This window comes from Strix uralensis, chromosome 8 (genome assembly GCF_047716275.1).
Source record: "Strix uralensis isolate ZFMK-TIS-50842 chromosome 8, bStrUra1, whole genome shotgun sequence".
NCBI lineage: Eukaryota > Metazoa > Chordata > Aves > Strigiformes > Strigidae > Strix > Strix uralensis.
Window position 1 is genome coordinate 9018824 of NC_133979.1, and position 14678 is coordinate 9033501.

The 14678-nt window shown below is 41.8% G+C and overlaps 1 protein-coding gene across 1 annotated transcript in view; it reads left to right on the top strand.

Annotated features, from left to right (window-relative positions):
• BEND5 (BEN domain containing 5) overlaps positions 1-14678 on the top strand; it is a 970982-nt gene that overhangs the window by 731188 nt on the left and 225116 nt on the right. The window contains exon 8 of the mRNA XM_074876087.1: positions 10353-10442. Coding sequence (XP_074732188.1) covers positions 10353-10442 — 90 coding nt within the window. The remainder of the gene's footprint in view (positions 1-10352; positions 10443-14678) is intronic.

Sequence of the window (14678 nt, forward strand, 5' to 3'; positions counted from 1 at the left end):
CAGTGGTTGTATTGCTTCACTGCTACCCCAGATTTGAGCCTTTAGCTGGCCTGGCTGAAACCTTGGTTGCTTTTCACCTTTTTTCCTCCAAGAATGAGACCTGACCATACTTAGAACAAAATACCTGAGTAGGTATCTATCCAGCTTTGTCCACCATTGCATATGCTTCTCCACTTTTTTTTTTTTTTTCAATTCTACTCCTGTTGTACTTTTTGCCTGTTTCTTAAGTGAAGAATATGAGGCATAGCCTCAGTGAGTAGAGGTGTTCCAGTTACAGCTTCCCAGAAACATCTTTCCTCATTTCTGCATGTTGTCTTGCAGCTTGTTCCTTCCCTATTGTTTTATCCATTGTCCTTGAAATGTTAGAGATGCTGGACTGGAGGATTCTGGACTTGCATCTTGTGGCAGCTATAGATGTCCTTTTCAGCACTGACTTCCTTAGGAGGATCCATGATGAATGCAAGGATGTGTCTCTGCATCTCACAGAAACTAGAATAGTTTCAAGTATAGCTGTACTGGGACTCTCAGTTCTTTTCTGAAGTGCACATGGTTTTGCTCCATTTTTATATGGGAAAATCTAAGCACTGAAGTTAATCACAGGCAAATCCACAGCAAAACTTGGAACAGAACAGAACAGAGGTGTCCTGGCTGCTCCTGTAACGGCTGGACTATTCTGTGAGTGGATGGTAATTCCCTCTTTGCTATCTTGGCTGAAATTCTGACAAAAATTATTCTCTTATCTTTCAGCCCATGCATACTTGTAGCAAACAAACATAGCTGTAGCCCTCTCCACTGGAGAGAGCTGATAGAGAATTGCTTTATAACAGGCCTTAGCAATATCTTTTGAATCCCTGGATTTTAAAGACAAACTGAAAAGATACCCATGTAACTGTAGTATTCCAGGTAGAAATGTCTTGCATCTGAATATTTTATTTCTATCCCTTTGTATAAAGTGAAGGCTACCAGGATGGTGAGCATTCCTAGAGGGATGATAGCAGTGAAAAGAGAGAGCAAGATAGGTACCAGTTAGTATCGATTCCTTCCCTAAAGGTAAGGCCTGTTTCCTTTGTGACTGCAGGCAGCTCCTTAGTGTTTCTACCTTATCTTCACTGATGTAGCATTGTGGAGCTCAGTTAAGAGAACCCTGTGGAATGGCTGAAGATCTTTATTACTGTCACTGATGGTAACTGGAGAAGTGCTGCTACATACATAAGCTATTGCATTTCTGTCTGGTGTAAAATTTTGAGAGAGATAAATAGGACGTGTTTTGGTTTATTCAGTTTGTAATTTAATGTCGACCATTGCAAGAAAAAAAATATGAGTACTGTAGATCGGAGTTCATGTATTCAAATACAGATGGGGGAGTCTGACTCTATGGCATTTAAGGAAATAGCATTGAAAGACACTCAAGTAAAATGAAGACTTTTAGCAAATCGTGGCTAGAATGTTTTCGGCTTGGTGGTTTTTTTCTTTTCCCTGCAGGTAAACTTTACTTTCTTGTTCTATATCATCTGAAGGACACATGCATTTTCTGGGATTTTGGGAATGATTTCTGGGGTTCTGGGATTAGACATCAAATTTAACAAGATGATATATAGCTTTGAGGAGACACATTTGATGTACCACTTAGCCTTCCCATAATTTACTGCCTGCCTCCAGTCTCTGGAGGGCAAGGGGTTTATCTACACTCCAACCTGACTTTATAAATAGCAAAGCAGGAGAGGGAAAAAGAAAGCAGGCTGGGGACCTGCCTGCTAAATTGTTATGATATGACGGTGATGCAGGTAGGTGACATTAAATGCTACTGTCTGCATCCTTAATTGTGAGTTGTCATCACCTTGGCCGTTTGAGGACGATAATGTGCTGTTCATATTCCAGGTTTCTATTATTATTCATAGGACTGTATGTTCCAATGTTCAAATGTGTATGTACAATTTAAAAACAAACCTCAGTTTTTTTGGGAGTGGTTTTTTGGTGGAGATGAGGAGGGAGGAAAGATGTGAGTGTAACTTGACCGGTTTTGCATGTGGTTAATTTTCCTGCCTCAGAAGTGTAGCAAGCTGCCAGTATCAGAAAGCCTAAATGGAAAAATGGTTGCTTCCAAGACGTAATGAAGATTAAAAACAAACAAGTGGGGCTGGGAGGTAAGGGGGATCTTGCTCTATCGTCGTTTGCCATTTCTGATTTTACAAATAGCTCTGCAGTGTTGTTTGATCTATGCTTCAGCATAATTTTACCAGGAGATATTTCTGGCCTTTTGCTTTACAGTCAGATCCCTTTGCTGGGCTATTAAGTTGAAAATGCAGTCAAGTATTAACATCGAAACTGTTTATGTAACCTTCCACTGCATGGAACCCCTCCGAAATACCCTGCAATTAAGGGAGGGAAGGGGAAGGAGGGGATGAAAAACAAGAGCTGGATAGAAATAGTGCCTGCTCTGGGATTTAAATAGGTCAACTCATTTCAATAAATAGAAGTTAGGCTGTTGATATATGCCCATCTACTTAAACTGTCATCGAAGTTCACTTAGCTGCATTCCAGCAGAGATTGCTGGCCGTTAAAGAGATGCAAAAGGCATTGTTACAGAAGACTTAAAGAGGGAAAAGGAAGGAGGAACAAAGAAATAGCCAGGCAAGGAGATCATACAAGTATTACACTTTCAGATTCCTGGTGGCACTGACAAGTGTTGATAACTCCTTCAGCATCTACCTTCAGAGCACAGAGTTCCCCCTTTCCTACTCTGCTCCTGTGTTTGTCCCTGCTGGATGCTCGCACATGGCGTAAGTCTAAATGTTCGGTTTCTTTCCCTTTTCTGATGGAATATATTTAGTTTGCTTTGAACAAGAGCAGGCCCAAATCCCAGGGCCTCTGAATAAGGGGGAGTTATGGAGGGGGAATACAATGAATGTCTTAATCCTCTGTCACCCTGTCTTTGAGACCCTATGCTACATTAAATTGATTTTGCAAATGAAAGCTAAAAGCTAAGCAAAAGCCACCAATCTATTTTGCCTAAAGATGATTTTAGTGCTCTTTATGTTCCCCTAAATGACAAACCAATTTGTTACCTGCCTACATAAACATTTGCCTGTATTAGCACCAGAAATGTTTTATTTTTATTAGCCCAAACTTTATCTTTTTATGAAGACACAGGGGCCCAATAAAATTAGTGTGCAAATATAATACCCAATTTGCATTTTTCCATGGTCAGCAGAAAAGCTGAGCAAAATCAATTTGATATTAGGTCAGCATATACATCAATAAAGCATACGCACACACAGGACCATTGTAATGGTCTCTGTAATTTCTACGCTGCCAGAGTAAAGAGATTAAATAATATTAAATGCTCCAAAATAGCTTTGCTTTTAAGAGGAATGTAAAAAGAAAGAGAGACTTTGGCATAAAATGGGTAATAAAGGATAATAGTTGCACAATCTCCAACTTTAAAACATTGTGACAATGATCTCAGACTCAGGCTTCCTGCTAAATGGCCCCAATTCAGCAAAGCTCTTACGCCAACACTTATGTTTAAGTACATTTTTAAACACAATAGAAATCCATCAGACAAATCGCATGTTTAAACACCTGACAGAGTCAGGGCCAGAACCTCAATGAAAATCCAGAACTTCAGAGGTTTGGATCCAGTTTTAAGCATTACATGCAGGACCTTTGCTGGGTAGAAGGTCCATACACAAGTGAGGCTTTGCTAAACAAAAACCCTCTGCACTTCAGAAGGGACTATCTAAACATGGTGGTAGGTGAGATGAGTCAATGAGCCATGAGGGCACCTTGTAACAGTGCTCCCCCTGCACAGACCTGACCTTCCCTGGATTCTGCATGGGAGCCAAGATACTGCTGCCTTCCTTTCCAGGTAAAAGTACATAGTAATAGGTGTCTGACTTTCAAAAACTGTAGGCCAGTCTTTGCTATTCTCTCTCTGGTACAAATGGCATCATTCTTATCCTCTGTGCCACTTAGTTTCTTTGTACCACTCAAGCCAACTATAAGAAGGCAAAAAGAAAAGCTTGTGTTTATTTGACCTCACTAAGTCCAGTGGGATTTGGTAGTGACCAAAAATGGTGGTGTTCTGCAGTCTGCGTTGCTGAGATGTGCACTCTTACTTGAAATGTGACCAGAAGTAACAAAAATAAATGGAATTAGGTGCTAATCTGGTCTCGTAGGAAAAGCCAGAGTACAGTAAATGCTGCTTGGATTTCATTTGCTAAAGCAGGTTAATGTGGTAGAGACTAGGTAGTCAGGACTGCAACAACATCAGTGTTTGCTTTCAACACAGTTGTTACAGTTCTGTTGGACACCGACAAGCCAAGACAGTACAGTGAAGTGTAATGCAATAGTCCTTTTGATTTCCTCTGTGGAGTCTTTACGTCGCAGGGTTTTGAATATAAAATGCTGGCAACAGCCCACCTCATACTGCAAAGTACTGGAGAAAGGAAGACAAAATAGAATTTATTTTCAATGGATACACATATCTCATGCAGATATATGTGGATATTTAAACCAAATTATTTTGGGGGGTATATGTTTTTAGGGTGATGGGTTTCCATTTCTTCTGATTTAGAGACTTCTGGTCTTCTACAGATAGGGTGATATGTGGGAGGGGAGAAAGGCAAGATTTTCCTAGTACCTTGCCCCAAATTTGAAGTCCTCTGCAGAGGAGTGGAATTCTCTTCCAAGTTCTCCTGATGGATGCCAGTTAAAGGCTTTCTCAAATAGACTTCTAGGGTCAGACTTGCTCGTCCTTTGTACTCCATCAGCCTTAGTACTAATTTGTGAACTTGCATCATTAACATAACATGGCTACATGACTTAAAAGCAACCACAAATCTGCAATCTCTCTGCAGTCAGTTTCTGGTCTAATGTGGTAGCACGAAAGATCCTGGATGTTGAGCAAAGTTCTCCTCAGTTTTGTTACAGCACTTCATTTTAGTAGTGCAAATGGGATTCCATAAATTTAATACTTCTGCATGAAATTTCTAGATACTTATTATTAAGCTACTACATACAAATCTGACATTTTCATGTTTTTATAGTAGCATAAAAAATGGAAATTGAATGAAAATGGCTAAGTGAATTTGCTGCCTTCCCATGAAAGTTTAGATTTTTGAGCTGACTGTCTTTTTTTAGTAGAAAGTGCTTTCTGTGGGACTCTGTTTTAGTTGCACTAGTGTAATATGTCACCAAGAGTGGAAATCGCTGTTTCCTGGGTGAGAGCTGGGGTGGAATGCTGTCGGTGGGATTGCTTTAAGTGGTTGGCTTGTGCATGCTATAGCATTAGAGGAGAAGGAACATGAGTTGAAGGCCAAACAGCACAAGTAACATCCTGAGCAAGAGATTTGAGTTGCTTGCTTGCAGCTAACTGGATTTCTTTTCAGTATGACATTTGCTTGGTGTTTATCACCATTGCGGTAGCTTTAGAGCCAGAATAGATGTTGAGGTTAGTGTTGTTTATTCCGACTAGCACCCTAGATCTTCACAGCTTTGCCCAAGGGAATTCTCCTCTGCAGCAGAGCAACAGGATGGTGGTGGGTGAGTAGCTGGCTACAAGGGTGTATGTAACAACCAGTGGCAGATTGCTTAGGTCCCAGTTGGAATCTTAAGTCAAGGCAAATATTATTGATGATGATAGTAGTGTTACCCTCCAGAGGGAAAAGAAAATGTTTAGTTCAATCTTTCAGATACTTTCTGGAAGAGAAAATAAAAAAGAAGTAATTCCAGAAATCTATAAATTTCTTCCCTTGGAAACTTTTTCATCAAACAGTTATGTTTTTAAGCTTCACTGCTATGGCAGTTGGAAGGGTAGAAGGGGTACCACAACACTCTGCATTTCCACAACTGACAAAGTTGTGGCTAAATGAAGCATGCCTTTCTGTCATTTTGCTTAAGTGCTTTTGGCATCTATTGAGCAGAGCTATACACTTCTAATCTTTTTAATTTTGATTGATCTTTTCAATCCTGAAGTAGAAAATAGAATGCGTTTTCAATGCAACATTTAAATTAAAATATAAAATGGTGATCTGTAGTTGTATCCGTTATTGGTTTGGCGAGTTAACCTTGGTCTGTCCCAGAAGCCCACCCAGCTGCTCCCTCTTCTACAGGACAGGGCTACCACTTACCAGTTACCATTGTGGGCAAAGCAGACTTGACTTGGGGGAAAATTACTTTAATTTACTGTCAATTAAAAGAGACTTGTATAGCGAGAATCAAAGAGAAAAATTAAAACATTTCCCCCTCATTTACCCAAGACTGATTTCACTCCCAACTCCTCTACCTCTCCCCTCCCCACCCCCAACCATGCCAAGGATGGATAACAGGGTTGTGGTCAGTCTGAAAGAGCTCCTCTCTGCTGCTCCTTCCTCCTCATGCTTTCCCCTGCTCCAGCCTGGGCCCTTCCTGTGGTTCTTCAGGAGAATCTGGCTCGGCACAGGGTCCTCCATTGGCTGCAGTGTGATATTTGCTCCAGCCTGGCCTCTCCAAGGGGCCACAGGGCAGTCTGTGTCCCAGCAGCTGGAGTGCTCCTTCCCCTCTTCCGCCAACCCTGGTGCTCACAGGGCTGTCTCTCTTTTTTTTTTTTTTTTTTTCCTCTCACTCTTCACTGCCTGTGTGGCATTTTTGTTCTTCCTTAAATGCACTTTCAAGAAGGCGCTGCCGCCTTCGCTGAGGGGCTGAGCTGTGCCCTGTGGTGGCGGTTGTGGAGCTGGCTGGAACTGGCCGGAACCGGCCATGCCTGGCACGGGGCAGCCCAGCCTCTCCTCAGAGCCCTCAGCCCTGCAGCCCCCGCTGCCAGCACTGGGGCACGGACACCCACCACAGCTGGTAAAGAAAAAAGAACACAAAGTTGTGTGGTTTTTTGGTTTTTTTTTAAATCCTGACTACTGTAGCCTGATCATAGTTATCCATCCTTTCTTTTTTCTGTCACTCTTTCATTTTTAGGATTCATATAAAACCACAGAGAGAGAAGACAGCACTGTTGCTGTTTGGATTTAGGGGAGTGTTTGGAGGTGTGTGCATGCTTGCACACATACATACTTGCCATTCCTTTTATCACAGGATGTTAAGGAGACCAAGACAAGCATGCAAGGCTGAATATGTGATTTCCAAGAACACTCATGGGATGTCTGGATGGATGGGTTACAGTGTGCTGGGTTAGGGTTCAGGCTGGAAGTCCAGCCTGTAAATAACGTAAATAAAGTACAGAGAGGGACCTGGGGGTGTTGACTGACAGCCGGCTAAACATGAGCCAGCAGTGTGCCCAGGTGGCCAAGAAGGCCAATGGCATCCTGGCCTGTATCAGAAATAGCGTGGCCAGCAGGGACAGGGAAGTGATCTTACCCCTGTACTCGGCACTGGTGAGGCCGCACCTCGATGACTGTGTTCAGTTTTGGGCCCCTCACTACAAAAAGGACATTGAATTACTCGAGCGTGTCCAGAGAAGGGCAACAAAGCTGTGAAGGGTCTGGAGCACATGTCGTATGAGGAGCAGCTGAAGGAACTGGGGTTGTTTAGTCTGGAGAAGAGGAGGCTGAGGGGAAACCTCATCGCCCTCTACAACTACCTGAAAGGAGGTTGCAGAGAGCTGGGGATGAGTCTCTTTAACCAAGTAATAAGCGATAGGACAAGAGGTAATGGCCTTAAGCTGCGCCAGGGAAGATTTAGACTAGATATTAGGAAGTATTTCTTTACAGAACGGGTTGTTACGTGTTGGAATGGGCTGCCCAGGGAGGTGGTAAGAGTCCCCATCCCTGGAGGTGTTCAAGAGGTGGGTTGACATAGCTCTTAGGGATATGGTGTAGTTGGGATCTGTCAGTGCCAGGTTAACGGTTGGACTAGATGATCTTCAAGGTCCTTTCCAACCTAGATGATTCTGTGGTTATATGCTTTTCCCAAATGTTAACAGAAACATATAAGAAATGTTTGTTTGCTTGTGCAAACGCACACTCTGAAATCCAAATGCTGAAAATGACTTTAAAAAGTTAATGGGTCACATTATTTCATCTAGCCCAAATACCAGAAATATACATGTGCACAGTCACATGTGCTGTGTTTTACTGTTTCTGTATGAATAATGCAGAATATTGCTTAAAGAAAAAGATTTATGAGGGTATTGTTGAGCTTGACAAATGTGGAGAAAATGTCTGCTACATGAAGATGGACAACCAGCTGTGCCTGTGCTCCATTTGAGCACTGTACATCTAAGAGGCTGGGTACTATGGAAGGGTCTGTACACTGCGAGGTTGTGCATTGACACTTTGCAGCAAATGTACTGGGCAGGAAAGTGAATGATGCATTGGGGATTGTAAACCAAGGTGGAGTGAAGTCACTTGGCACTGAGTGCAGGGTGGTAATTTGGTGCTGTTCCATCCCCCAAGGAAGCGGGCAAGGGAGGTCCCAGTTAACACCCAGTGCCACATCTCTCATTGACTCCAAGCGGCTTTGCACTGAGCTCTAAATTGGGAAAGTTCTCTTCAGTTTCAGAGGAAAATGAAATGACTAATGATTTTAATAACTGTTATGAAGGGTAAAGCATAAATAACAAAAATGTTGTAATTAAAAACAAACAAAACTAAAGACACAAAAACCCCAAATTAATCCTGTCCGAAAGATATCTTAACCAAGGAGGTGTTCCAGTTCCAAACAGTGGCAGTCATGTTGATAAGCATCACTTCTGTGCTGAGACACTGTCCCTTTAATGTAATGCTGTTTTTCCAACAGAGGAGGAAAACTCCTCTCCTCTTGCAAAAGTGATCCCAGCCTTCTTTTTCTCTTTCAAGTTGGTTTGCTGATTTACCTCCTCCCTCCCACACTGCTTAATGTAAATGATGTGGGGTGGTCACTGACTTCTAGCTGAAGGTGTTGTGTTCTTTTTTGCTGCCTCCCACTTTTCTTCTGCAGACAGAATTGACCCCACCAGCTGCTACGTTTGTCAGAGACATTCTTTCTTATATTTCTTTGCCTCTGGGGCTCAAAAACACCAGAGAGTGGTGAAGCTGGAGTATGAAAGAACAAATGAATGGCTGAGTTACAGGGTGAGCAGCTGTAGGACATTTAGAGAGGCTAAGGAAATAAAAAAAAAGAAACCTGCTGAGATTGTCTCCTGAGAACAACCTAAAATATATTGATTATTCCTGTGGTGCTGTTAAGTGTGATTTACCATTTGGGGAAACTGAGCATTTCTAAGAATTCAGGAAATTAAAAAAATAACTCAGGTATGGTCTCAAGGACTCCCAAACATCTTTGAAAATAATAGTCTATATTTGGGTATATTTGGGTGTATATGTAATGCATCTACCTAATTAAAAAAAAAAAAAAAAAAGCTTGGATTTAGTTTCCAGTCTCCTTTCAGTGTGTAAACTTGTTATTTCAAAACAAAGATTTAAACTGTCTCTAGCAATTGGATCCTGCTGTGTTTAGTATTACCCCTGCTGTGTGTGTTCAGATCTAGATAAGACATCTAACTGAGGTCCAGACCTCTTATGGTCTTTAAAATTCCCAGAAACCATTTTGAAAGAGTGTAATTTTTATTTCCTGTTTATTAAATGCAGTCACTGCACAAACAGAGAAAAGATCCTGCTTGACCCATGTAGTTTATGGCTGAAGCAAGGGGCTAAAGTAGTGTGGTTTCAATACTGGGGGATTAACCCATGTTAAATGCAGGATAGTTGGTATCTAAGTCTCCCTTCCACCTGTTTGTAATTTGAAGGGGGCCTGGCACAGTTTTATGCCCTCACTGGAGAAGGTTGCTGGATTTAATCCTGGTCTCTTTTCTATACTTTATTGTTTTTGAACATTTCTTTCAGTTAGGGCAGATGCAGTTCCAAATAGTTAAGAGATAAAAAAAAGAAACCCAACCCCAAAATCCCCCAGAGCAAAGTCTAATAAATGTCATTTGTTAGCACTTCACCGTTGTTTGGCACTGCTAAGGCTTGTATCAAGTGTAATGCAGGGTGCAATTGGCTTTGCGTTGAGAATGGCCCCCCACTGTTTTTCTTGTCGCCCCAGGGGGACATTTATCACGAGTGAGAGAGCAATTACAGTGCAGTTAAACTCACTGTAGTAAATCTTGTTTTTTAAAAAGAGAGCTAAGTTTGTTGTTGCAGGTTTGGCTGCATGTCATTAGTTTTGCAGCCCTTGTGCAGTCTGCTATATGGCCTGGTATGGAGACCCAGTGACGCTGCCTCCTTTAATTATAGATTGTGCTTATTTATAATGCATGACCAATTTTAATAAAAGGATATGCTTTAAAAATTAATGGCCCTTTGTTCCTACATATGGGACCCAGTTTAAGGCTCTTCATCTCTCTTTTTCCCTCTGTCCCCTGCCACCCCTTTCTGCTGCAGCGAACCTGCGTCCAGGGGCTGAACAGAGAGTGGTGTTCATCACTGCACGGGTCCACCCTGGGGAAACACCATCTTCCTTCGTGTGCCAAGGTGAGTGTCCGCATGAAGATGGCAGAGCTGGCAAGATCTGATTTCCTATCGATGCACGTATTGGGTTTGCATAGCTTTGGATCTGATAGAAGACCGAGTTCACATGACAGTTTTTTCCACAGTAAGGAAGGATATTAGCAGAATCTCTCACCTCTGCCCAGCTGCCTGTCTTCTTGGAGGCAGTAGAAATATATTATCTCTGAGTCTTGTGAATGTTTGCTGAACTTGGTCAGAACTGGACAGTGGGCTCTGAAGCTATTTGGGAAGAACTGACAGTCACACTTGTCCATATGCAATGTGATCATGTTAAGGCTCCTTAGGAAAACAGGCTGGAAAAGCTCAGGGAGCAGTTCTCTGCTAAATGCTGATGTTGTCTTGCTGTCTACTATCTTCAGCTTATTTTCCACCACAAAGCAGTGACCCTAGTTCTCCAATTTAATTCTAAGAGGCCTCTATTTGTCTGAAGTTGCTGCTCTGAGGAGCACAGCTCCCAGTAGCTGACAGCTGTTCCCTGCACAAAGCATTCCTGCTAAAAATAGAAAGCAAATTGCCCAGCTTGTATTTATAAAGAGTTGTAAATCTCAAGCTTGTGGGTACAAATAAATAAATAATCCTGGCATGTTTTCATATAACTTCATTGTATAGGTCTGAAATATTGTACTTATTGTATGTGACTTTCTGTGGTGGTAAATTGTTGATGCTGTAAATCAACGTAACTTCCCTGAAGCCAAGGCAATATGCTAATTTACTACATCAGCTTGGATCTGGCCCTGCCTAGCCAATAAGTTGCATCAATCAAGCATATGCAGAGTTTATTATGTTGGCTGCTTGTAATGTTGCAGATTGGTTTGCGACTGGCCCTGTTGGTACCTAAAGACCTCGATGGGAAAGGTTGGCACAGTTTCGTGGTCTTCTCTGTGTGCTTCTTGTCCTGGCAAGGTCCTGTGTCTGGCATCTCTCTAAGGCAAAAGGTCAACAGCTGTCACTTCTGCTCTCCTAGCCCAATGGGCTAACAGGATACTGGGCCTTTTCTTGCTGGCCCATGGAGTAGCAAAGGTAAAACCCTTCCTTTAATAAAATGGTGTTTCAGACTGAGAGCAGGAAAACTCAGCACGTTTCCCATCTCCTGTAGTGCCATAGTCAATGCAGGGCATTATAGTACACATGATGTTTGTTAATGAATATGGATTTTTAATTGGATACTTTGATTCTGTTTGTGGCTGCTGGCATAGCCCTGTGAAATGAAAGCTGAGGCATGCTGCTGAGGTGGTACTTTGTAAATGACGTTATTTTATTTTGATAGTGCAGAGTAAATTTATTTAAAAGGAAAAAAAAAAGGGGGAATGTGAAAAAGCAGGTGGCATGCTTAGCCTGATGAAACAACTGGATGGAAGTCATGCTCTGATTGTCTCAGAGAAAGTTCATGTTTTGTACAAAAAATTAAAAAGAGAGAGGGAAAATTAAGTAAAAGAAAAAGGAGGGATCAGTCTTGGAGAAGCACATCAGAAACTTGCTGTGACTGCAGTTATAATACACGCTTGACTCGCTTGGAAATGCACGGCTCTGAAGGCACTGAACTCCATTGTGCATTGAGCCATTCTGCCCAGTGCAGATGAAGCTGCCTTGTGTGTATAATTAGTGTCAAGACAAGTAGAAATGGCAAACATTTCAAGGCCATTGCTGCGTTGTTTCTAGCGTTGCCAAATGTGAAATTGGGTGCTTGCTCCATCTTTGGAAACTTTTGTGTGGCAGGGTCAAAAGAAGGGATAAAAAGGACCCCTTTGGCAGTCAAGTGAGGGCACAATGAGGAATTTTATTTCTGGAGTCTTGAGAAGCATTTTGGCAGAGTCAGGTGTTGCAGATTTAATATCCAAATGCCAGTCCAGTGCATATGGAACATGTCAGGATTTTTTTTTTTCTTGGTAGAGAGATTTCTTCTTGAATGTTTGATTATGCTCACCACCTGAAGTATTAAGATATGGAAGCTAATCCCAAAGATTCCCCAGGTGCAAGCTGCATCTCGTATATGGAAGAGCAGAATTGTAACTGCCCAGGCCTGGAGAATCAACCCGCAGGGGAATAAATAATGAGTTACAAGCTTCCTTTTTTTGTTCATTTTTTTTCAGTCAATCTTGGGTTTCGTTCAGTTCAAGCTCTGTCTTTCTCTTTAAAGCTTTAAGCTCATAACTAACTCCTTACTCATTTTTCTACCTGTCTTTGAGCTAGCCAAGTCTCTTCCTGACCTCTTCGGCCTGCGTTCTGCTAAGGGTATAGAGCTCTGTGTAGTCCAAACACCAGCTTCCTGAGGCCTGACAGAAGCTCTCTATTACATCTTCCATTTTTTGACTGGGCAAGATACCCTGAGAAGCAAGTTGTCTAGCCTTCATACATCAGGATATACTTGGTCCTCTCTATTGGTCCTTTATCCTTCACTTTACCCACAGATTAAATCTAAGCAAGGATCTTGCTTAGAAGACCATAAGGTCTTCTCCCTATTCAGAACTGTATTGTTTCTGTGTCATCCTTCTTCATATTCCATTGTGAAGAATCCACTGAAAACTGAATTTTGGATACAAATACCTGTTTCCTGCAGATGTACAAGTATTGTAAACTTGGATACACACCTCTGTCTCCATACAGCTGTGGAGTGCTTGCAGCAGTAGCAGACCTCCCTAGAATCACTAGTACCTCATCCAGCAGTTAAAAAGAAGTGCTATAAGATTTCACACATGGTGCAGCTGCTGAGCTGTAGCTCACTTCCTTAAAAGGCAGAGAAAACCCCAGAGAGCCTCTTCATAGAAAGATGGATTAAGAACGTTTTGTTTCTGTTTTAGTCTTTTAAGAGTTATTACGATGCTTCATGTTAGCCTTTTTAGGAAGTTTTCCTGATAGTTCTTAACCGCATGTTGTGAAGTTCAGGGACAGAGATGGAGAGTTAGTCACCAGAGAGTATATTTGCGTGAATACCCTTTACATCCAAAGGTAGGATCGTGATCTTCTCGGGCTGTGACGGTCATCATGAACATTGATGCTTGTGTCATGTTTGGGGATGAGTAAGTAAGAGTAGGCTCTAGGATGAAGAGGACGCTGTTGTTTTCACTTTGCTCTTACAGACCGCTTTCTAACCAACTGGAGTCACTGCTGCTCCTGGAGGGCTTTTATAGTGCAACACAAAACACTGCAAATTCATTTTACAGCTTAAACTCATCTCTTATGGGCTGTTCAGACTTCTGAGGGATCTTTCTGAAGTTGTGGTTTTAGAGTCTTTTCCTTTCTTAGATATTTTTCCCTCCTTTTCCTCCTCCCAGTATTTTTAGTTAAGAAAACGTATGCTATTTGCTGTCTTCTACATTATACTGTTAAGACAAGTAAATTATTAACCCTTACAGATAGGGTCAGATGTCAGATAATGCTCATATACATATGTAGCATGCACAAATATGGGTATGTGAAATCTGTACAAGTCCCTACCCTCTAAACACTGGCCATCTTTCCAAAGCCTTGGATTTTATCGAAGATCCAGCAATAGGAGTATTTTTTTCCCCAGTATTCTTATATTCTTATTTTCCTTCCTTTGGCCACTAGATTTTATTTTCTTTGTGGGAGATAAGCAACTGCCTCTCACTACTTATGTGCATGGAAAGTTGTAGGAGACATGGGGTGACTACTATGTTTAAGTTTGTCGTGTATGCTTTGCTTTTGCCAGCCGTCAGTAATTGCAAGCTTAAGCATGTCTAGATGGACTTAGACATGTACTTTCATCATAGATTTAGCAGGTTCTATTAGTAGGATGTAATTTGTTGTCTTTTAAAGACATTTGTCAGTGTGACATCCACCATGCCATCTAAACACAAAAGTGAAAATTTGTATCCTAAGCGTTTTACTTTAGTTTGCCATGCTGGGAGCCCAGAATGGAAAACCCAGTGCAAGAGGAGAGGGAGAGGGATCCCACAGCTGGGTTTGCAGGTGCTGAGCATCTTGTGCTAAGTGTAATTTGACCTGAAGCTGACCTTGAAGCTTATGGGCTGAATAGGGAGCAGCCATTAAAAAGAAAATACAAGGAAAACAGACACCTGGGACTCTTATCCATAAGAAATGGAGCAAAAATGACTTTTCAATCAATCTTTTTTCATTACAGCTGCTTAAATGAATGCTCCCTCTCGCTTCACCTTAAATCAGATGATGTGAAATGAAAAACCAGACTACACTGGGCAATGTCTCTTGGTTTTCTGTTAA